Consider the following 26,116-nt stretch of genomic DNA (forward strand, 5'->3'; position numbering starts at 1 on the left):
TACATCTATTCAAACAAATTAAGAATGCCAAAATAGTTGTCACATAAAACAGAGTTTGCAGAACATAAAAGACAGGATTATACAGCATTGAGTAAACTATAAAAATGAATAATGAAGGAACACAATCAGGGGAAACGTCAATAAAGATGCTTTGTTGATGAAAAACACATCATTTCTAATAAATAAATAGAAGGGATTATACAATAATAAATGTGTCCTCCAATTTGTACTCCTCGTGGTTAGACTTCTTGTTGTAGTCTCTTATTTCTATCTACACACACATATATGACATCCTTTCGGACACTTTATGTAACAACCATATTCACCTCAATCTACAGATCCCAAGGCAGTTTTATTAAAACATTTACAATCTATAATCGTCTCATCAATGACTAATTTATATTCTGACATTGTGTTAAATAACAGAAAACCAACAAACAATATTCAATAAATGCTTTATTGAAAACATAATTATTATAAAGAAAATATATTTTACAATGGAACATATTTTGTGCTTGTTATTGAAATAAAGTTAAATATAAGTACGTTTTATCAGATGCTACCTAATCATTTGATATATTATTACTCTCTAATCTACTTCAGTGTTAAACAAACATGTCTAGATAAGTCGGGAAGTAGAGTTAAAATGAATCTTGTTGAAACTACACATCAAGGTCAGAGGTCGTCCATCATGGCCAGCAGGTCGTCTCCTTTGCTGCTGCTCAGATTTCCAGGCGGCTCTTCTTCTGCAAACTGTCCGGCGATTCTAGCAAGCTCAGTCGTTACCTGTTCATCCTGAAACAAACAATCCATCAACAGGTCAATCCTTTACAAATATATAATTAACCAATGATGTCGTTTAAGAAGATGTTATTAATTGGTTAGCTACAGTCTCTACAGGAAACATGGACATTCATATCATGTAATTAATTTATTATTGAGGAAAAATTATATTATTAAATAATTATTTAAAAAATATATATTATTCTGTAAAAGAATGACACTTCTTCATAATGGATACATTATTTTAATAATTTGAAAAGAAAACCTTGTTATAATGTTAATCTCATAATAATATGGAATATATTTATATAAATTATATTTATTACATTTTATACTATGCCTATGCTATAAACTTTTTATTACATAATGGTATATTTATTTATTTTAATGTATAAAATATCCTCCATCCCATACTACATTATTCTGTGCTACACGATATTATCTTTAACACAAATGCAAACAACAACACTGGCGTACGCTGTTTACATTTCCTATACCTTGCTGAATTTGCCTTCTCATTTTATCATTAATTTCTCTTATAAAGTTTAAATGATGGCTTAAAATAAAATAAAAAGACCTAACCTCAATATACAGTAGTACATTGTATTACTTTTTCTATTGATCTGTAGTTGCTTCTGTCTTTTCTCACATTCATTACAATAAGCATCTGCCTGATAAGGTATTCCCCCAGTGCAAGGGAGGGGAACCTCCGGCCCCCGGACCATGTACGGCCCGCGAGACCATTTGGTACGGCCCTCGAGGTAATTTATAAACACACGCAAAAAAGAATAAAAAAACGCAAACAAATTAAACAAGCGAGTGCCTGTATTTCCTGGCCAAGGTCAAGGTCTATGAACACAACACAAGCCTAACGTGTCATCACGTGGTATATGTCTGGTCTGACAGGGGTGCAGTTCTGACAAGAGAGCACAAGAAGGTCGCTCCGGCACTTCCAAAAATTGCAGAACCCATAAGGAGCCGTACAAATGCCGCAGTTTTTGCGTGGCTGTGTCTTTAGTTGAAAGCCCAGTGGCGATCTGTTCATCTGTCATACTGATCATACAGTCAATAACTTTGTTGTTATTAGCATCTGGTTAGCTAGCTATGCTAACGAATATAAGAAGCTTTTTCTACAACCAGTGAGGTAAAGGCACATCTTTATATGATCATTATAAAAAATAAGAGAATAAAGTAAACAGGTATAAAATACTATATGACAGTAAAAACAAGTTGTTATTAATAAACAAGAATACAGTTTAAAAGGGGAGTGATTTGTAAAATATCCATAAAGAAAAAGAAAATCTGCTTACAGTTCTGTTTCATATGGATGTTGAGAGATGTATCCATAGATCTCCTAATTTTGCTCTCAAAGTGCACCAGATTGATGCTTTTAACTTCAACATTCAAAAACAAATCTTCCCGGGGGAGCATGCCCCCCGGACCCCCCTAGAGGAGGTTAGGTCCCCCCCCCACACTTAAATCATGTTCACATGGATAGGAAACTAAATACATTTGCACACATCTTGTGTCCACACACAACCATGCACGAGTCATGGTAAGATATCTGGATTAAGAGGTTGCTTTTTCTCTGCACAGCATGAAAGAAAGGCCAAATGGGCTGTGATTTTAGTATTTTTAAGCAGAGGTCAATCATTTGTACGGCCCTCGGAGGATGTTGGAAAAATGTAAATGGCCCTTGAGAGGAAAAAGGTTCCCCACCCCTGCCCTGTATGTATGTTTAGATGATTTAAAGTAACGTGTTATAACTTAAAGCTGGTTTGTTCACATTGCTGACTATGACATCACCTTACCTGCATCGCTTGAATATGTATCACTTCAAACAAGGGCTCCTCCGCTAGGCCTGAAGCTCCCCTGTTAAACAACATCAGAGTCATATTTGAAACAGTTAATGTTAATTGAATAGCTGAGTATAAGATAAGAAAAGCACTCACGCCTCCTCCTCCTCTTGGTCTGTGGTAAACAGGTTTATCCAAAAGCCAGTTTCAGCTTTGGGCTCTTTCTCGGCCTGCATGCTGCCCATCAGGCGAGCCAGCAGGTTCAACTCCTCTTTGGCCAGCAGGTTAGGTGTGATGTCCGTCTGCAGAAGGATGGGGGAGGGGAGGGGGGTGCACAGGGAGGTTATACATGAACAGAAAGAGGGTCTTAAGCCTGCAGGATACAATATTCGATGCAAAATGATTGGGGAATCACGCAGCGACCTTTGAGTGCTTTCTGCAGTGTCTATTAATATTTGCAAGATGACAAGAACGATCTGTTTTCTCTGCTAGATTTAGAGCTTACAACATGTATAATAAGAAATCAATATGAAACGTTTAGGAGAAAATAACACTATTTGGAGTTTTCTACTCTTCATTCAAGCTTGTGACCTCCCAAAAAGAAATGCTTGTAGCTTCTGATCTTTAACACTCCTCTTATTACCTTGACAAAGGTATCCTTCGATGTGTGTGTCTCCTCTGGATGGTTCACAGTGTACCTATTTTCATGTAACACAAGGGAGCGTCATGTTCAAACCACTTGTACGTTATTTTCATGTCATCATTAGTACATGTGGTGTACATATCATACATGTCCGTGCCCAGTCTGATGACTCTGTCTCCATGCAGTTCAAAGCACCCCTCTCTCACAGAGCTGCTGTAACTTCCTCCTGAGGGGAACTCACTCCGTCTCACTTCTCTGCCCTTTCCGTCAAACGTCCTGTAACAGGAAGCAGATGATGAAACCGTGGAATATTGAGATATTACTTTTAAGCTGTCAGAGGACATTTTCAAGTTAAGACATTTCAGCTTGTCAGAGGAGCCTTGAGACTTCCATCATACAAACGGCTACATGTGGTGCCACCAATGGAGGTGATTGGCTGTGTGAAAATGATACCCAACCACCAGATTAGAAAATAGGCTTGGTGTGTAAAAGTATTTAATATTTTGTTCTGAAACAGTAAAAAATGGTCTTTACGAACCAGTTACCCTGTGTGAAAACATGTTAGTAAGCAAATTGATTCCCTTTTCTTGCCTCGTTACTAGCTCTTCTTATAGGTTTGTCATTTTAAACAAACAAATAATTGATTAATTAGAAATTAAAGTATCATACTTCTAAGTGACGAATCTGACATTGTTAACTGTGTTTTAAAAGGACAATCTTAACTTTAGGGATAATTGTATTGCTTTTTCTGAGAAGCTGAAACAATTTGTAGAACAATTCTGTCCATTTTATAAGCTTACGGTTTGAAATGTCTTATATGAGTAGTGACATGCAGTTAAGTGCAGAACGTTTTACAACATGTTACCATCTAGAACACAACCACAAGTCAGAGGATTCCCGTATTCATTGGGAATCATCCTCTGGGGAAATTGAATGTCTGCCACACATTTCCTCGCAATTTACCTACATAAGGCGTCATAACATCTTGATAGAAACAATTTTAAAAAAAAGGTGACAGGAGAGATAACTTAATATTCATTAGTTTAATATTGTTCAGTATATTTCAGACTGTAGTATTTTAATGATAATATATGCAAGATTAAAAAAAAGAAGGGGTACAGGATAATTTAAAGTTATATGGCAGCGCTGTGTCAACATTTTCATATTATTGTAAGGACCATGCATAAAATACATACATTTTAAAAAGAGAAGGCATGGTTGATATCAGATTTAGTATGTAAAAGATAGTTCAACAGACTTTTAAAATCAGAAAACACAATGTTCGTTAGCGGCCTACCTAATGAGCCCTGGGACATCTATCCCATGAGGCACTGGGCCTGATGTTGACAGGGCAAAACGTCCGTTGGGATTTTGGACTTGAATTTTGAGGAAAAGTGACACCTAAGAAGAAAAAACCACATTAAAACCAGGCTATATTTTATTTGACATGTACTGACTGCACTGCATTGACTGACATGTAAAGCAGAGGACTTACTCGAACATGCATGTCTTGAAAAAATATGAGCAGCGTTTGTCTGAGAAGCTGGAATTCACCTTCGGGTAAAGATGAGTATACCTACAGTATACGTACATAAAGAAAAACAGGCCAGAAAGGATGCAACTCTATTAAAAACTGACAGCTGGAATCCAGACAGTATGCACATGCATGTACAAACACTTGCACATACTGTAACATGCAGCATAAAACAGTCAATATGATAGTTTAAGGTTGATTTACACAACAGCTCTCAACATACCTCGATGATCTTCCTGTGTGTCTCGCCCACTTGGTTCACAACCACAGGAGTGTCTTTTACAAGTTCCCTGATGGTATCTATGTGATTGTAAGTGATGAGCAGCAGGTCTTTAGGCCTTGGACAAAGGAAGATTTGATATTTGAACGCCATGACCATCAGCTCGTAAAGCTACAAGAGGGAAAAAGAAAGAAGGTATAAACTTTAGGGACATGCCACCACTGCGATCAAACCAAACTGGCTTTAATACTGGCAATTTTTGACAACTTATTTTGACCTTGTTGACACCTTTAGAGGACTTAAATCATTAATTAAACCCTCAGTATTTGACCTGATAAAATTCTGAAAATATAAAACAACAGTAGGCCAGTGTTGGGCAGCCCTTGCGTGGCCAGTCATAACCCTTGATTATACTGTTCTTTACAATTATTGATCATGTATTGCAAGATTCTTGTCTTTAATATGATATGATGTATACAATATGATGTATAAAAACATTGTTAAAGCTGGGGTAGGCAATATTTCTCAAATGCCTTGAATATGTTTGTAACCTCTTTTTTTCCTTTTTTCGAAATTGCCTGACCTGGTTACCATTGAATAACATATGCTGACAGGTTGTTATGGAACTTTTGGCCAATGATGACAGAAGTAAACTGCCAACAGTAGTTAAGCACAACTTTTAAATAACAATGTTTGAAATGTAATGTTATGAAATAAAATCATTAAAGTGACCTCATGTAATAAATTCCTTTAATCTTGTAAATACCCTGTCCATGCTGGCCGGGTTCAGCCTCATGATGGAGGCGTGTGCTATCCGAGTTAGCACTGTTTTCAGGGTTCGGTGGGAATACAGCTGCTGAGGTTTGAGAAGTTCATCCATAAAGTCTTTACTAAACATGGCTCCCACAATTCCATTCATAACTGTGAGTGACACAGAAACAGAAAGGTGGTTAATTATTGTTATTTTATGCCCATTGAAGACTTATTAGACAATAGAACCCTGTGCTGAGACATGGCCCGACACCAAGTTTCCTAAGTGGCAAGATACAAATACTTTCAAGTTGTTTAACCTCTTTTTTGTTGTTGTGTTTATCCTTATAATACTACAACGGCTGTGCAATTAGTAAACAAGATAAGATAAGGCTTTATGCTAGGCTATATAATTACACAACTCTGCCAAATTATTCATTTTTCTTTAGTCAGTATATTCTACTTGTAACCGAGTATATCTACACCTCGGTATTACTAATTTTACTTATCCTAAGTAAAAGGTCTCAATACCTTTTCACTAATGCTACAGGGGCACAAGGAGCTGACTATCATGTATTGCATGAATACCTCTTTTTCTGTCATTTTCTGACCACACTCCTGCATCCGAGTAACAAACGAAAGAAAACACTTGTCATTTGAGATTGTCAGTGCATGTAAAGCAAATGCTGCACATGGTTAGTTTTCAAGCATCAGCAATACAGCTTGTCAGGAGGAGGGGTGACTGGGAGCTAAACACACGCACCTCCCAAGCCTGTCATTTCTCTAGCTACCTCTACCTTTCTCTGAATTGTCCTCGGACGTGTTGAGAGCTTGTAGGCGTTGGTCCAGTATGTAAAGCATTTCCCCACCAAGATTAATGAAAACCAGGGGGAGAGTTCTCATAGACATCCTGCAATGGCAAACAAGGGATTCACTCGTAGTCAAAAGCTGGTGCACAAGTGGGTGTTGGAAGCAGTTTAGCCCTTCTCAGATCTAAAGCACTCCTGTCATTTAAAAGGCATTATCTGAGCTATCTTCCTGTTGTGAATCGCCACTACTAACAAAGTGTCCATGTCAAGTCTTATCTGATCGTGCTTCTGCAGATAAACTGTCGCATTAAGATGCAACAGGTGGTGAGGAAGAGGATCAGCAGAAGCCAGACACAAGCTTATTGGCCAGGATAAGGGTGACGTGCCAGCACAGGAAAAACCAACCAAAGAAGGGAAATTACTGGGTATATTTTACATTTTTGTTTAGTACAACATTGTGCTATAGGCGTGTTGATGGTATGATGCAAACATAAAAGTTAAATCGCCTTATTACACTTCATGGCCAAATGAATGTGGTAACATCAACAGTACAAGTACAAAGTATGTCCTATGACATTTTTTAGAAGTAAATGCGAGGCTTAGCTTAGCATAGACTTGAATCTTTGGTGCTTTATGGCAACCTCAATTGATGACAAGGTTTCAGGAAGTCACTGCGCCCACTCAGAGAAAAGTCCTGTGCGTAACCCCCTTTAACCTTTAAGCTTAAGCAAAGAAGATATAACTTCTCTAATTAGTGAGCTTTACAGTTACTGGTACACTTTTCTTCCCTATGTAAAAAGTAAGGCTACATCTTTCCCTATTCTTGCAGTCTTGCTCTCTGGAGCTTCAAACTTCGAAACTCTCCTCTCAACCTCAGCAAGAAATGGAATATGTACTTTTCTGATACAATTGCGTATAGATTTATTCAAACTAAGTGTAAATAAACAGTCCTTTACAAAAACTATACAAATGTATGTCAACAAGGGTGGTATTGTATACCTATATTTGTTCCGATACAAGTACATTTCTAAAATCCTTTTTAGAAAAAAGTTTAGGTCATTAATGAATTGTACATGTAAAGTACATGCAGTGTATAAAGGATATACTATAGCTAAATTGACTTGTTCCTGAAGTCTCATTTTACTAACTGAACTGTTAAGATATAATCTGTTCACAATTGTAATGTAGCCCTTAGTCTTTGTGTCTTTCTTTCTCTCTCCCTCCCATTCAAATAAAAGATTAGGGAGTAGAAACATGCAAAATAATATTTGATCGTTATGCTCACTGTTACAGCAGCTCACTCACACTCAAACAGTTGAGTTTGCCACAGTCATCTCCACGGGTGGAAGCTTTTCTTGTGAAACATTTTGCATATTGACAATCGGGGAAAATATGTCTTGGAAAGAAAGCTAAACAACATCTGGGAAATAAAGCTAAACAAATCCTGATCAAGCTCAAGGGAAAATCGATTAGTCAAGAAACCGATCATGGAGATCCATCTTTACATCTGGCTTCTCTTAATGTAAGTAGGACCTATAATTGATAAAAAATGTCCTGTGTAGACCGTTTTTATTTGCCTGTTGTTAAACAACTAGTTCAACTTTCTTCTGCTATTGAAATATTTACACTATCATAATCGTGTCTTCCCCCCATCAGAATAACCGCCTGTTCAGGGAAAGGTTTCAATGATAAAGAAACCCTGGATTCACAATTTCATAACCTGGACTGGATGAAGTCTATTCCTGACGAGACTCCAGTCTCTGCTATCTCAATTCCTGGAACACACAAAAGCTTGTCACGATATGGAACATATAAATGTCAAGTTTGGACCTTGAAAGACCAACTTAATGTAGGAATACGATATTTTGGTTTGCATGCTGAGACTAGGCTGCGGGATAAAGACAACATTTATATTCTGGATGGAAACATGATGTTTTGGAAAGACATTCGATTTGATGAAGTTCTAACCGAGATCATCAATTTCTTATCAGACCACAGTAGTGAGACTGTGCTGTTGAAAGTGAGTCTCCATCATTCTTTCTTTTACAAATCAAAAGTTGACGAACTCTTGAAGAAATTGATTGAAAACTTCCGAAATAATATATTGACTACATGGAACGTACCAAATATGAAAGAGGCAAGGGGCAGGATTATTTTTCTCCAGAGTAAAACATTTAATGATGGAACAGTAACCTACAAATCAAAGTTCTTTGAACATAAAAAGCTAAAGAATGTTGAAGCTCAAATAGAGTACCAAAAGGCATACATGTGTCGCGGTGTTATTGTAAAGACAAACCGTAAGGCAAAAGGGTGGGCAATTCCTAAAACATTGGCTAAAGACATTAACATGCAGCTTTATGACCTTGTTGTGGAACATAATAGAACCTCCTCTAACCGGGGCTGCTTAGGTGTCATCAGCATGGACTTCCCGAGTGCCGATCTGATTAGACACATCACTCAGCTGAGTCCTTGCAATTGTGGTCAAGGTGCAAAAGGAGGATATGGGGGAGAGAGACCTCAAATGACCATCGAGCCACCAATTAAAATGGACATAGAGACAACAACTGAAGATGAAGACCTTTTTTTTCCATCTTTTGATACAGAACCTACAACCCAATCTTTAACATCCGGTCATATTACGGTTTCCTCTAAAACAACACCTCAACCAGAGCCCACAACACCTCCACCGGAGCCAACGACACCTCCACCAGAGCCCACAACACCTCCACCGGAGCCCACAACACCTCCGCCAGAGCCAACAACACCTTCACCGGAGCCAAAAAAACCTCCACCAGAGCCAAAAATACCTCCACCAGAGCCCACAACACCTCCACCAGAGCCAACGACACCTCCACCAGAGCCAAAAATACCTCCACCAGAGCCCACAACACCTCCACCAGAGCCAACGACACCTCCACCAGAGCCCACAACACCTCCACCAGAGCCCACAACACCTCCACCAGAGCCAACGACACCTCCACCAGAGCCAAAAACACCTCCACCAGAGCCCACAACACCTCCACCAGAGCCAACAACACCTCCACCGGAGCCAACAACACCTCCACCTCCACCGGAGCCCACAACACCTCCACCTGAGCATACAACACCTCCATTGGAGCCCACAACACCTCCACCAGAGCCTAAAACACCTCCACCGGAGCCCACAACACCTCCACCAGAGCCAACAACACCTCCGTCGGAGCCCACAACACCTCCACCTGAGCATACAACACCTCCGTCGGAGCCCACAACACCTCCACCAGAGCCCACAACACCTCCAGCAGAGCCCACAACAGAACCTCCCACAGAGCCAACAACACCTCCACCAGAGCCCACAACACCTCCACCAGAGCCAACAACACCTCCGTCGGAGCCCACAACACCTCCACCTGAGCATACAACACCTCCGTCGGAGCCCACAACACCTCCACCAGAGCCCACAACACCTCCAGCAGAGCCCACAACAGAACCTCCCCCAGAGCCAACAACACCTCCACCAGAGCCCACAACACCTCCACCGGAGCCCACAGCACAACCTCCACCGGAGCCCACTACACCAGAGCCAACAACATCTCCACCCGAGCCCACAACACCTCCATCGGAGGCCACAACACCTCTAACAGAGCCCACACTACCTCCAGCAGAGCCCACAACAGAACCTCCACCGGAGCCAACAACAACTCCACCAGAGCCAACAACACCTCCACCGGAGCCAACAACACCTCCACCTCCACCACCGGAGCCCACAACACCTCCACCAGAGCTCACAACTCCTCCACTGGAGCCCACAACACCTCCATCGGAGCCCACAACACCTCCACCTCCACCACCGGAGCCCACAACACCTCCACCAGAGCTCACAATTCCTCCACCAAAGCCAACAACACCTCCACCAGAGCCAACAACACCTCCATTGGAGCCCACAACACCTCCACCAAAGCCAACAACACCTCCATCGGAGCCCACAACATCTCTAACAGAGCCCACACTACCTCCAGCAGAGCCCACAACAGAACCTCCCCCAGAGCCAACAACACCTCCACCGGAGCCCACTACACCAGAGCCAACAACATCTCCACCCGAGCCCACAAAATCTCCACCAGAGCCCACAACAGAAACTCCACCGGAGCCAACAACACCTCCACCAGAGCTCACAACTCCTCCACTAGAGCCCACAACACCTCCACCGGAGCCCACAACACCACTAACAGAGCCCACAGCAGAACCTCCACCGGAGCCCACAATGCCTCCACCAGAGCCCACAACAGAACCTCCACCAGAGCCCACAACAGAACCTCAACCAGAGCCCACAACAGAACCTCCATCAGAGCCAACAACACCTCCACCAGAGCATACAACATCTCCTTTGGAGCCCACAACACCTCCACTAGAGCCCACAACACCTCCACCAGAGCCTAAAACACCTCCACCGGAGCCCACAACACCTCCAACGGAGCCAACAACACCTCCACCAGAGCCCACAACTCCTCCACTAGAGCCCACAACACCTCCATCGGAGCCCACAACACCTCCACCAAAGCCAACAACACCTCCAACGGAGCCAACAACACCTCCACCAGAGCCCACAACTCCTCCACTAGAGCCCACAACACCTCCATCGGAGCCCACAACACCTCCACCAGAGCTAACAACACCTCCAACGGAGCCAACAACACCTCCACCAGAGCCCACAACTCCTCCATTAGAGCCCACAACACCTCCATCGGAGCCCACAACACCTCCACCAAAGCCAACAACACCTCCACCAGAGCCAACAACACCTCCATCGGAGCCCACAACACCTCCACCAAAGCCAACAACACCTCCGTCGGAGCCCACAACATCTCTAACAGAGTCCACACTACCTCCAGCAGAGCCCACAACAGAACCTCCCCCAGAGCCAACAACACCTCCACCAGAGCCCACAACACCTCCACCGGAGCCCACAGCAGAATCTCCACCGGAGCCCACTACACCAGAGCAAACAACATCTCCACCCGAGCCCACAACACCTCCATCGGAGCCCACAACACCTCTAACAGAGCCCACACTACCTCCAGCAGAACCCACAACAGAACCTCCACCGGAGCAAACAACAACTCCACGAGAGCCAACAACACCTCCACCGGAGCCAACAACACCTCAACCTCCACCACCGGAGCCCACAACACCTCCACCAGAGCTCACAACTCCTCCACTAGAGCCCACAACACCTCCATCGGAGCCCACAACACCTCCATCTCCACCACTGGAGCCCACAACACCTCCACCAGAGCTCACAACTCCTCCACCAAAGCCAACAACACCTCCACCAGAGCCAACAACACCTCCATCGGAGCCCACAACACCTCCACCAAAGCCAACAACACCTCCATTGGAGCCCACAACATCTCTAACAGAGCCCACACTACCTCCAGCAGAGCCCACAACAGAACCTCCCCCAGAGCCAACAACACCTCCACCACAGCCCACAGCAGAACCTCCACCGGAGCCCACTACACCAGAGCCAACAACACCTCCACCAGAGCTCACAACTCCTCCACTAGAGCCCACAACACCTCCACCGGAGCCCACAACACCTCTAACAGAGCCCACAGCAGAACCTCCACCGGAGCCCACAATGCCTCCACCAGAGCCCACAACAGAACCTCCACCAGAACCCACAACAGAACATCAACCAGAGCCCACAACAGAACCTCCATCAGAGCCAACAACACCTCCACCGGAGCCAACAACAACTCCACCAGAACCTACAGCACCTCCACCAGAGCCAACAACACCTCAACCAGAGCCCACAACACCTCCACCAGAGGCAACAACACCTCCACCGGAGCCAACAACACCTCCACCGGAGCCAACAACACCTCCAGCAGAGCCCACAACAGATCCTCCCCCAGAGCCAACAACACCTCCACCTCCAGCAGAGCCCACAACACCTCCACCAGAGCCCACAACGCCTCCACCAGAGCCCACAACAGAACCTCCACCGGAGCCCACTACACCTCCATCAGAGCCAACGACACCTCCACCCGAGCCCACAACACCTCCACCAGAGCCCACAACAGAACCTCCACCAGAGCCCACAACAGAACCTCCACCAGAGCCCACAACAGAACCTCCACCGGAGCCCACAACGCCTCCACCGGAGCCAACGACACCTCCACCTCCATCAAAGCCAACAACACCTCCACCAGAGCTCACAACTCCTCCACTAGAGCCCATAACACCTCCACCGGAGCCCACAACACCTCTAACAGAGCCCACAGCAGAACCTCCCCCAGAGCCAACAACACCTCCACCTCCAGCTGAGCCCACAACACCTCCACCGGAGCCCACAGCAGAACCTCCACCGGAGCCCACAACACCAGAGCCAACAACACCTCCATCCGAGCCCACAACAGAACCTCCACCAGAGCCCACTACACCTCCACCAGAGCCAACAACACCTCCACCCGAGCCCACAACACCTCTACCAGAGCCCACAACAGAACCTCCACCAGAGCCCACAACGCCTCCACCAGAGCCAACAACACCTCAACCAGAGCCCACAACACCTCCACCAGAGGCAACAACACCTCCACCGGAGCCAACAACACCTTCACCGGAGCCAACAACACCTCCACCGGAGCCAACAACACCTCCACCGGAGCCCACAACACCTCTAACAGAGCCCACACTACCTCCAGCAGAGCCCACAACAGATCCTCCCCCAGAGCCAACAACACCTCCACCTCCAGCAGAGCCCACAACACCTCCACCAGAGCCCACAACGCCTCCACCAGAGCCCACAACAGAACCTCCACCGGAGCCCACTACACCTCCATCAGAGCCTACGACACCTCCACCCGAGCCCACAACACCTCCACCAGAGCCCACAACACCTCCACCAGAGCCCACAACAGAACCTCCACCAGAGCCCACAACAGAACCTCCACCAGAGCCCACAACAGAACCTCCACCGGAGCCCACAACGCCTCCACCGGAGCCAACGACACCTCCACCTCCATCAAAGCCAACAACACCTACACCAGAGCCAACAACACCTCCACTGGAGCCCACAACACCTCCACCAGAGCTCACAACTCCTCCACTAGAGCCCATAACACCTCCACCGGAGCCCACAACACCTCTAACAGAGCCCACAGCAGAACCTCCCCCAGAGCCAACAACACCTCCACCTCCAGCTGAGCCCACAACACCTCCACCGGAGCCCACAGCAGAACCTCCACCGGAGCCCACTACACCAGAGCCAACAACACCTCCATCCGAGCCCACAACAGAACCTCCACCAGAGCCCACAACGCCTCCACCAGAGCCCACAACAACACCTCCACCAGAGCCAACAACACCTCCACCAGAGCTCACAACAGAACCTCCACCAGCGCCAACAACAGCTCAACCAGAGCCCACAACACTTCAACCAGAGCCAACACCACCTCCAACTGAGCCCACAACACCTCCACCAGAGCCCACAACAGAACATCCACCAGAGCCCACAACACCTCCACCAGAGCCCACAACACCTCCACCAGAACCCACAACACCTCCACCAGAGCCAACAACACCTCCACCAGAGCCTACAACACATCCAACAGAGCCAACAACACCACCACCGGAGCCAACAACACCTCCACCGGAGCCCACAATACCTCCAGCAGAGCCTACATCACCTCCACCAGAGCCCACAACAGAACCTACAACAGTGCCAACACTAGCTCCACCAGAGCCCACAACAGAACCTCCACCAGAGCCCACAACAGAACCTCCACCAGAGCCAACAACCCCTCCACCAGAGCCCACAACACCTCCACCAAAGCCCACAACAGAACCTCCACCAGCGCAAACACTAGCTCCACCAGAGCCCACACAATCTCCACCAGAGCCCACAACAGAACCTCCACCAGAGCCCACAACAGAACCTTTACCAAAGCCAACAACACCTCCGCCAGAGTCCACAACACCTCCACCAGAACCAACAACACCTCCACCAGAGCCAACAACACCTCCACCGGAGCCCACAACACCTCCACCAGAACCTACACCAACTCCACCAGAGCCAACAACACCTCCACCAGAGCCCACAACACCTCCACCAGAGCCTACAACACCTCCACCAGAACCTACACCACCTCCACCAGAGCCAACAACACCTCCACCAGAGCCCACAACACCTCCGCCGGAGCCTACAACACCTCCACCGGAGCCCACAACACCTCCACCAGAACCTACACCACCTCCACCAGAGCCAACAACACCTCCACCAGAGCCAACAACAGAACCTCCACCAAAGCCAACAACACCTCCACCAGAGCCAACAACAGAACCTCCACCGGAGCCCACAACACCTCCACCAGAACCTACACCGCCTCCACCAGAGCCAACAACACCTCCACCAGAGCCCACAACACCTCCGCCGGAGCCTACAACACCTCCACCGGAGCCCACAATACCTCCACCAGAACCTACACCACCTCCACCAGAGCCAACAACACCTCCACCAGTGCCAACAACACCTCCACCGGAACCGGAGCCCACAACACCTCCACCAGAGCCTACAATACCTCCAACGGAGCCCACAACACCTCCACCAGAGCCAACAACACCTCCACCGGAGTCCACAACACCTCCACCACAGCCCACAACACCAGAGCCAACAGAACCTCCACCAGAGCCCATAACACCTCTACCACATCGGATTTATCGACCAACCCCTCTGTCTAATGCATTATATCCAGTTTTGATCCCTATTATCCCCCTTAAAATAGAGCCCAAAACACAGTGGAGAAGGCGTAACTGTCATAGAGGGTAAATCGAGTAAAAAAATCCCTACGTTAAAATAATATTTTCTTCTAGAGTAAACATTGAATAAAAAGATTTTTCTGACCATGTTGATTTTTGTCTCAGATATTTAGTCCTTTCGGTACTCAAATCATTCAGAATATTGTTTGAAATCTTTCACAAAGTTCTCACTATTTAACTGTAACACAATTATGATCTGAATCTTAGCAACATGTCTTTTGTCAAAGATTTGAAAAATGTGTCCTCCCTACTGCATGAACATGTCTTAAATGGAGTGATTTATAAGTTAACTAAAGCAAGCACTTGACATATGCTGTAGGTTTGAAAATATGTGAAACCCTTTTGTAGCATGAAGTATATAATTTTTAAAAATATGGCCTTGTCCCGCTTTGGTGAAAACCGTAAATCAACTGTGGTTTGTGAATTTGCCTTAAGTTTAAAAAACTACAAAACTATTTATAGACCCTATTGTAAATGTATCAAACAGACAAATACATTGTAACGTTTTTTCATAGATTAAGCTACCCAGCAGTGACAGAAATTACAATGATTATTGATCAAAAAAGTATTCAGATTTACAAGAGATCCTAATCCTTCATCCATCTAAAAAATACTCCATTGTGAAAAAAACAGTCCTGAATGCAAATTGTTACTTCAGTAGAAATGAATTAGCACCGGTTATCTGCCAAATGCTGGTCAAATATTCAAGGGTTTAGAGTTGCATCATCCCTCACCATTCAGAAAACAATGTTAATCTTTTGAGCAACGAATACAATTTGAACATGTACTAGCCCTTTGGCTGGTGGTGTTGCACCCTTATTGTAAGCTAAATGTATCTTTTGTATCAAAAGTAAAAGTACTCCTAATGCAGAATGGCTCCTCAGTGTTATATTATCACATAATTATTATAATATTCTGTTCTTATCCATAACGAATGTATGGAAAAGTATTTTAATGTTGGTCAATATGGAGACCATTTTAGATATCATTTTTTTAATGAAAAAATTAAGTGAAAGTGTCATTTAAATGTAGGAAAATAAACACATATCTTTCTCTAAAAATGAAGGGAAGTCTAAACATAAAATGGAAATACTCAAGTAAAGTACAAGTATGCCGTGCTTAGTAACTTGAGTTAATTGACTTATAAATATTTTCTAAAATAATATATATTATTCAAAGAGAGCCACTCTGCGATGATTCTGTTGGATTCTAATACTACTTTTCATTTTATGCTACACATGATTATTTTAGTTTTGTCAACTGTATTTATTTGATAACAGTGAGGTACTTTAGCAGATTTAGATTAGAAGGAATTAGAATTAGGCATACTAAAGTAGGCCTCTAAATCATATCCATTTTGGTAGTACTTTACATTGTAATTTTAAGACACTGTCTTGTAGGTACTTGCAGCCGAGTTCAGGCTATAATTCTACATTGTGGTGATGCACTTTTACTTGCTTTACCTAATTTTTGTTTCCCAATTTTCCTCATGCATGCATATGTAATTGATAGAGAACTGCCCTCAGAGGCAGCGGTGGGAAGTAACTAACTACTTACTTGAGTATTTGAATCTAATGCTTCTTTGTAATTCTACTCCACTACAACTCTGGTACTTCTACTCAAGTACAAGATGTGAGTACTTCTCCCACCTCTGCTCGGAGGCAGCAGGTTTATCTGTTTTACTGGTGCTCATGTGACTAGCCCCAACCTGCGCTGTGGTCTCATGTGGAGAGAAGGGAAAACCCGACTTCCTTGTTGCCGGCTCACAGCCCCAGAGATCCGCCTCGTCGACACGTTAGCTCAGCAGCAGCAGATTATTCACCTGGAAATTGGAGATACTCATTCAACAGCTCCTTCGTGTTGTTTAAGGTACGTTTATGTCTCTCCTTTTCGCTAGGTTTGAACAAGCGGAAACAGAAACAGCGACTTTTTCAAACTAAGTTTTTTGACACTCTGTTGCCCTGTGTTTATAAAGTACACACCACTTAAAATGAAGATTCAACAATGGTGGAAATATATATTTTTGTACTAGATGTTATTAGATTCACTAATGACTCTGTTAAAAGTGCTATGCCACAAAGTAGGCCTACTACCTAGACATCAGGAAAGCCTGCTCGGTTGAAGTCTTTAAAAAAAAAGGAATACTTAAAAAATATTTTTACAATTGTTTGCCTTTTGGAAGCTACCTCCTATTTCTCAATGCACTCTGATGCATGTTCACCTGTCAGCTGATTTTGTGTTGTATTTGCACTGTCCTCCTTTTAATGCACACTTTTATCGTCATAGCTTTCTAATCTACATTTATTTTTTATACGTCTGCTCTATGCTATTTTAAGTTTGTTTTTATTGCTTTTACTGGTAACTGTATTCTATGTGATATACATTTTCTGTTAGTGTTTTAAGAGATGTCAACTACTGTCAAGCACTGCAATTCTTGTATGACAGGTGCTATAGAAATAAAGATGATAATTATTAATAGTATTATTAATAAAATTCTATTTTTCCTGCACTCTTTTAAGTAAAAGTAAAAACATGATAGCATCAAATATACTTAAAGTAGGCCTTCCAAAGTAGCCTACTCACTAGAAGGTCTCTTCAGAATAATGTACTGTATATGATTACTTTATAAAGTAGAGCTAATTTTAACTGAGCCTACTTAACATGACCGGTGTGCATTTATAATTTAAGTCTAATGTCTTGTTACCTTAATAATAAAAACATTACCTTTTTATATGTTGTAATATTAGACTAAATCGGTAAAGTTAAATACATGTAACGGAGCAAAAGGTCTACTATTTGCCTCTGGATTGTAATGACATAGAAGTACAAAATACCGAAAAATAACACGTCATGTAAAGTACAATAACCTCAAAATATATATACATATGTACATTACTTAAGTAAATATATCTTAATAAGTTTTACTCTATTTTCAGATTCTTAGGGAATGACATAATAATCTGTGTTTATTTCCTCTATCAGTTCTTCTTTTGTTTCGCATTTAACTTCCGTCAGATGGGAGGATGACAATATGTTTACACTCAAGCAAAGATATATTTCCCAGGACTGAAAGTCGATTATCTATAGCTAGTTTGATCATATTTTACTCATTTCAGACATTTATCAAACAAATAACCTGTTTTTAGCCTTGCAAATGTGAGAATTTAGTTATTTAATTGTATTGTGATACATTTTTGTATTTCTGATTCTGATTGGACAAAGGACACATTTGAAGAGTGGAAAACTGTTATGGGCTTCTTTTATTGATCCATAAAAAATACCTAACAATGACTCGATTAATACAAAAAGAAATAATGTATAATTAAAATTGTACATTCAGAACCTTATTTATGTATTAGCATCAAATAATACTTAAAGTACCAAAAATAAAAGTGACCTGAATTCAGAATACACTTATCAATTGTCTTGCTATATAACTGAAATATATTTATTGATGCATCAATGTGTTAAATGCTTGTTAAAATCTGGTCTAGTGTGGGCACATTTTTTATATATTTTTCTACATTTTATCTGGTATTTGTTCATTATATTTTGTATTAATAATCTGAACCTGCAAATTAACTTCAGTTTTGAAATCAAGGTAGTTAAGTAAAAAGTTCACTTAAGCTTCACAAATTGTATTGCAGTAGAAGTATCAGCACAGTGTCTTATAATGTGTTTTGTGCAGGTGGAAGGTTTGCGAGTTGAAGACATGAATGCTGATGTTGCTGTCTTCACATCTGGACCTCCGTGGAGTAAAATCTCAAACATTACGAACCTCCCAGACTCCGGCACTTCTTCATGGACCTTCCCTTCACTCCTACCGGATCCAAACTCCTCCCGTCCCTCCAGTGAGAGAATGCTCCACAGCGGACCCTCTCCCTCCCCGGGCCCCCAGCATCCGGATGCCCAGCTGGACTTCTTCCACAAGCTGGGGTACTCCACGGCCCAGGTTCAGGCCGTTCAGCAGAAGTTCGGCCCCAATATGGACACAAACAAACTCCTGGGGGAGCTGGTGAAGATCGGGGCGAGTCAGGAGGCCGGTGTGGGGCTCGAGCAGGGGCCGGTGACCACGATGTCTGTGCTGGTGCCCAGAGGGGAGCCCCAGCCTGCGGGGCCCACCATGCTGCTCCCCCTCGCAGTGTCCTCCCCGCAGAGCAGAGAGGAGATCCCCGAAGAGGACGATGCTCTGAGACCAATCGTTATAGACGGGAGCAACGTGGCCATGAGGTGAGGACCGTGAAATTATGGATTATTCCGCTGATAAACAAAATAATCAGCACCTATTTTGTTAATCCATGAAAAAATCCCAAAGTTCACCGGTTAAAGCTTCTTAGATATAACAAAGTTCATTAAAAAAGAAAAAAAAAATTAATTAGGTCTTACTCGTTTAATTCAATTAACCTTATTTTTTTTTAAAGAAAACCGTTATTACTGTAAGGTGATAAGCCTGATAAGAAACGAGGGGAGCTTCCCAACACTGACTCACATCCATCTGATATATGAATATGAATGAAACAGGAGAAGTAATACAACATCTACACTTTCTACATAGTGCTAACGTCAGGGCTGGCAATGGAATTTAAATGTATCTCTATTACATTTCTTATAAAAACTGTAGTCAGTAACCTCATCCAAGACTAACAAAATTAAATTAACGTAACTTAAATACCATCTGTTTCTTTTGGATTATCTCAATTCCAGGTAATGGCAACATTTCACAACAAGCAAAAGCTTTTTTCACCAACGTTAGAGACAATGATTTAATGATAATTACTAATATTTCTTAGTTTGTCGGTAATTTACCCTTTTTTGTAACCGAAGTATTTAACCCTCTTCTATGATGCGGCCCAGGTCTGAGTATTTGAAGCTTGCTAACATGTGACCAGCATACTTGTTTAGCACATTAGCATGCTCACATTTGCTAATAACCACCAAACTAAAAGTACAGCTGAGGCTGACGTAGTTCTGCAAATATTTATTCATAAACCAAAGTAAATTTGACGTGATAGTGACGGTAGATGAAAAGTCAGAGGATCACAAAAGTAGTTATATTTCATCCTGAGGGGGAAATGAATGTTTGTAGCAAATTCCACGGCAATCCATCCAACAGTTTTCTCACTCAAAAGCACCAAAGTGAACCTCATGGTGCTACTGGCACGGATAATACCATACAGTGTTTCCCCTAGGTTTACTGTTTTGGGGGGGTGCTGCCTGAGCGGGGGGGGGGGTTTCAAAAACATTAAACTCACTACTTAAAATGAAATCATTTAGTTTATTTAATAAAAGAGCACATGTTCAATGTGGAAAGTGACAGTAGATATAGATTAGTTGCTATTTGGTGCTATATATATATATATATATATATATTAAAAAAAAGAAAATTATTATTTATTTTTCTAAACACCTTGAATTTCAGGAGGGGCGCGGGGCTCCGTTGGCGGGGCGCAGCGCCCCTCCAAGACAATGGTAGGGGAAACACTGCCATACAAACTAATGATACTTTAGGAGTTCCTGATTAGTTCTGATTTGTGCTTAATGCTGACTCTGCATTTGCATTACGCACGGCCTGAGGGAATGTTAAAGGACTGTTATTACATCCTTGGACAATACAAACATCTACATTACGGCGCCTCCTAACATTTATCTTTCATGTGTTTGGCATGTGTGCACACAAGGGCCCTCACACACACTCTGAAACACATTGGGTCATATATTCCCTCAGTGTCATAGACAATCAGCTACTGTTTTTATCTGCAGTTGTTAGACTCATATTGCCAGTCATTCTGGGAACTGCCTCAGCGGTACACACAACCTTTTCCTCCTTTCATCTCCTCATACCTAAACCTGCACACACAGTTTAAGGAACTAATGGTGAGAGAGTGCACACGCACACACAGGTTACACACACTGTGTCTTCTTGCTGTTTCGGAGTAAACACACCCTTATTTTTGCATTTTCAAACCGGGCACGCTCGTTCAGGTGAATTGCCGTGAGGCTGCTCAATATGCAAATCAGCACAATGTGACTTTGTTCTTGTTTCCTTAAAGGACAGCATTGCTTGTTAAGGAATACATCATTTCCACATGAACAGGCTCAACAGCATTTCACATCGGCTCTCCTATAAGCTTTTTTTACCCTCTTATTTCTCTTTATTATTTGACACTGTCAACTGTCGTGTTTTCACATCAGACCTAAAGTAAACGTGTGTACATATATACATTTGAACTATTCCCTGATACAGGGTTCTATATACTATATAGGGATGATAATGAACATTCACCTTAAACTCTCTTTGTACCAAGGACAATCAGGTGATTTGTAAATTGATAATAAATCAATCTTTCAATCTTTTTTTCTAAACAAAAATCAAGAAATTAGCTGTAACTTGCTTCTTCGACATATCAAACAGTAGGAAGACATTACAATGGGCTTTGAGCGCCTGGGTTGGATATTTCTAAACAATTTAAGACATATTATAGGCCAAACTGTTAATAGATAAAGAAAATAGGTTGGTTTAATATCTAAGACTTAATTATGAAACTCAACCTGTTATAGAAAAGTAACCTAGTTCTCTTACGAGTCTTTAATTAACACGACAAATATTGGGGGTTTGATAAGAGCTTTGATGTAGTTTGAACATCAAAGAGTGATATCATAAAATACACGTCAGCCTTTGTTCTGAACTAGCTGGATATTTGTTTAATTGTTAACGTGTGAATGTTTCCCATCCCTGTTCCTTCTTTCAGCCACGGGAACAAGGAAGTGTTCTCTTGTCTGGGAATCCAGCTGGCTGTGGACTTCTTCATGGACAGAGGTCACAGTGAAGTCACCGTGTTTGTTCCCTCGTGGAGGAAGGAGCAGCCTCGGCCAGATGTTCCCATCACAGGTCAGACGACTCCCATTTATACCCGTTGTAAAGTTTCTACTTCCTTCTTCGTCTGCCACCGTGCCGACACATAATTACGCCCTCAAGTTTAATTGGATCCAAGGTGTGGTGGTGTTTTTATGACGTATCATTTTTCTTTTTGTTATTAGAGGTTGGGCCTCCTCATTATTAATTTTCTGTAAGCAAAAATGTAAAACATTTACATTTTGCAGCATCTAAAAAGTGTGAATTTGCAGTTTTTAATGTTTTATATCTTTGCAAACTTTTTATTAAAACTCTTATTCAAATAAAACACATTTAAAATATGTCAGCTACCAAGGTACTTCTCGCTTGGAGGAGGTAATTGGGAAAAATAAATAGCAATAATAATGATTGGATTATTGTTGCAGTCTAATTTGAGGACTTGAATAGACTTTAAAGCAGAATTAAAAACCATTTGATTTGAGCTCTGTGCAACAGAGTGAGCTATGCTGCTTACAATGGGGAAATACCCTTTGTAGGTTTGGTTTCTTCCCTTTTGCCAGTAAATGATCATTATGTGTAAATAATGTAGATAAAATCTCAAAAGATAAAAGTGCAGGGTTTTTCCACTGGTTTGAGATAGCAAAAGATAACCATTTGAGCTGTCAGTGAGTCACACAGCTTTTGGTTACATCTGGAAACCCACCGTACTGCTTGTTTGCTTTATATACAGATTGCTCATGCTGATAAATATTTTATTTTGCAGGATGTACTTGTAGGGCCTTTGTTAATATTCAAACAGGTCAAATCTCTCTGCTGGGAAAGAACATAAATTAATATGCATTTTTAGTTTCCTGAAATATGGTAGTTATTATTTAGCTTATGCTCTGTAAAGATTGACTTTAAGTGGCTTCACTCCATCTTTTTAAATGACAATGTGAAAGTGGTCTGTTGAATTGATAAATCTACTTTTTTGTACCAGATTGTTATCATGTTTATTTTTGCTGTATGTTTGCATTATACAATGTGAGTCTGTGGAGAGATGGACCATCAAGTTAACATTTGAGGAACTGCAGTTTTTGTCCTTTTCGTTTGACAGTGACAGGACTCCAAACTGCTGTCTTTTAAATGATGGATGTTTTCAGTCACTACAGGTTTAACTGTGATGTTATGCTTGGTTTACAGATCAGCGCATTCTCCGAGACCTGGAAAAAAGGAAGATTGTGGTGTTCACGCCATCGAGACGTGTTGCGGGCAAACGGGTGGTCTGTAACGACGACTGTTTTATCGTCAAGCTGGGCTACGAGTCTGACGGCATCATCGTGTCCAACGACATGTACCGAGACCTTCAGGGAGAGAAGCCTGAGTGGAAGCGCTTCATTGAGGAGAGGCTGCTCATGTATTCCTTTGTTAATAACAAGTGAGTTTTGCCTTTTGATAGACACTAAGTTCCCTGTCCGCTTTCATATCGAGGTCAAGGGTTCACATTTTGGCTGTAACTTTGATGTATAGTGAAACTTAACTGGTTGGTAGAGGCAGTAATTCTAGGTTTACTAATGTTTTGATTTCCCCCTCACTAAGGTTTATGCCTCCTGATGACCCTCTGGGCCGCTACGGACCGACCCTTGAAAACTTTTTGCGGAGGTTTCCAAAGACTCAGAAAAAACAACTATGTCCTTATGGTGAGAACAATTGTACAACGCATTACTGGTCTTGCTTGGCAGGTGTCACAAATACTTTCTGTTCCATAGCTCAGTATCAGATACAAAAATCATCTGCACTACTAAATATTCTGTTTCATTCTATCTCAGGGAAGAAATGCACTTATGGGATTAAATGTAAATTCCACCATCCAGAGCGGGCCAAACAGTCCAACCGCTCTGTTGCCGACGAGCTTCGGGTCAACGCTAAGTACCCGTCCACCGCTCAGAAACAATCCTCCACTCGCTCCAGTCCTGTGCCGGGACAGAGCCTTTCGCTGGTGGAGGACATGGCACGGAAACTGACTTTGGGACCCGAGAGTGGTTCCCTAAAGAAAGATCATAAAAGTCACCGCTCCAGCAAGAAGGCCACATCTAAAAAGGAGAAACGCTTGACTCCTGACCTCATGTCAGTGCGGCAGAGTGGCTCTTGGGAGCAGCTGGACTCTGGTTTAGGCTCTATAGACAGTCAGCCAATGGAGTCTCCTCAGAGTGTGTGTGATCACCAGTATGGGACGGTGTATGAGAGCCTGCAGAACAGCCACAGTGTGAGACAGCAGTACAGCCCTCCCTGCAGCTGCTGCTCACATGGCCCTTCCTCTGGAGGCACGACGCCTGCTTTCCAGCACCAAAACCAGCATTACAGCATTCCCTACATGCATCAGTACCCCAGCTACAACGAATACCCGGTGAGTGCGTACAGTCAGCCGACAGACTTCCAGCACAGCAGAGCCCACAGCCACCATCAGCAGCAGTACTGGTCCGACCCAATAGGGGCTCATCCTCAGGTGGTCCAGCGCCTGTCGAGGGAGCGCTCTCAGTGGGAGGCTCCTCCGGGGTCCAGACCTGGAGGGCAGGAGAGGGAGGTTGTGAGAAAGAAGCTGCTTGCTATCTTCAGCGTCATCTTGGTAGATGCAGCCATGGATATGTATCCTCAGCTGATGGATCCACAGATGCTGGTAGTGGAGATCCTAAAGCTGCAGAGTCAGAAATAGTTGCTGAGACGAGATCCAGCGATGATGTGAACACATGTTCAGAAAAGTAAAACATGAGTTTGTGTTTTTATGTATTGTGGTATCCACCTTGCTGTAAACCGTACTTGAATGCCTTTTTTAGACAATGGTTTAGTCCAGGCATTAGTCCACAGGTATTTCCTACAATCTCTTGTTAACATAGGAACCAAACAATCTTTTTAATGCTTAGAGGCCAGTGTGCAAATGGCCAAAACACATACAAAAATGTTTTGTTAAAAGAAATACCTGTGCACAAGTGGACTAGTCCTGTATTTGAGCTTCTTTTTAAAACTGTTACATTGTAAGTAAGATAAGAGGCAGTATGCTGTTGATACAAATTGTATCTTTATTTAAAAATCTTAAAGGGAGAAGTGGATTTTAATGCCATTATATGGGATTTAAAACAACACCCTGTTACCGTCAACTCAGAATGTACTCTATTTGTGTACACTTGTAATCGATACAATATTACTGTAAACTTGTATTATGCCTGTTATGTCTTTCCGGGTCATATTGGCACTGTGCCTGTTATGCTTTTACTAGAGTTGGCGATAATTCAGATGGATCCACCCTTCAGGTTTTTTTCCTAGTACGATGTGAGGGTCTAAGGACAGAGGGTGTGTCGTATTGTCATACTGATATTCTGTACAAACTGTGAAGTCCACCGAGACAAATGTAACATTTGTGATATTGGGCTATATAAATAAACATTGATTGATTCAGTAAAAGCTTCTTGTTGATTAAACAATGGGTTGTGTTGTCAATTATTCAGAGCAATTCTTAATATAATTAAAAATTCATCTCACCGAAAATGAGATTTAAAACAGAGAACTGGTTTTATGATGCTAAGTATTCCCTGCTAAGTATTCTTGTTTATTTGCTTTTGCTATGTTTGTTTTTGTACTTTATCCACATTTTCCATTTTCCCACATATATTATTTTTGGCCTCATATCTTGTCAGCACAAGAAAACCTGTTCATCACAACCTTCAACTTTGACTCTAACTTTGCCAAAACTACTTGGATATGTTTCTTTTTCACCAGAAGCGTTTTATGTGCAGCAATTAACAACGATCTCCTCATTAAAAGATTAACTTTTAGATAATTGGGAAAATAGCATAAAGCCCAGGGTAACATCTTTTATCCTATTACGAAAGAAGATAAAAACCAGGAAAAGCAACACATATTTGATTAAATGGTAATGAATTGTTTGAAATGTA

General features: G+C 42.6%; 2 protein-coding genes across 3 annotated transcripts; one reads left to right on the forward strand and one right to left on the reverse strand.

The window, feature by feature from the left end:
* Window positions 1–520: 520 nt before the first annotated feature.
* On the reverse strand, window positions 521–17,147 carry oscp1a (organic solute carrier partner 1a). 2 transcript variants are annotated; one of them, XM_079653748.1, is made up of 10 exons: window positions 17,043–17,147; window positions 5,743–5,897; window positions 4,980–5,147; window positions 4,718–4,798; window positions 4,520–4,623; window positions 3,370–3,498; window positions 3,223–3,277; window positions 2,736–2,881; window positions 2,595–2,655; window positions 521–795 (listed from the first exon to the last, which is right to left on the reverse strand). In XM_079653748.1, exons 2-10 carry the CDS (start codon window positions 5,893–5,895, stop codon window positions 676–678), a joined length of 1,017 nt encoding a protein of 338 aa, XP_079509874.1. In that variant the 5' UTR covers window positions 5,896–5,897; window positions 17,043–17,147; the 3' UTR covers window positions 521–675. The 2 variants fall into 2 exon arrangements, with proteins under 2 accessions (XP_079509874.1, XP_079509873.1); XM_079653747.1 differs by lacking the exon at window positions 17,043–17,147 and adding an exon at window positions 6,524–6,673.
* Window positions 17,063–25,629, forward strand: zc3h12ab (zinc finger CCCH-type containing 12Ab). Its single transcript, XM_079653746.1, has 6 exons — window positions 17,063–17,203; window positions 19,023–19,564; window positions 22,084–22,223; window positions 23,370–23,604; window positions 23,766–23,866; window positions 23,996–25,629. Exons 2-6 carry the CDS (start codon window positions 19,047–19,049, stop codon window positions 24,877–24,879), a joined length of 1,878 nt encoding a protein of 625 aa, XP_079509872.1. The 5' UTR covers window positions 17,063–17,203; window positions 19,023–19,046; the 3' UTR covers window positions 24,880–25,629.
* Window positions 25,630–26,116: the final 487 nt, after the last annotated feature.

Source organism: Notothenia rossii, assembly GCF_949606895.1.
Source record: "Notothenia rossii genome assembly, chromosome: 10".
Taxonomy (NCBI): Eukaryota; Metazoa; Chordata; class Actinopteri; order Perciformes; family Nototheniidae; genus Notothenia; species Notothenia rossii.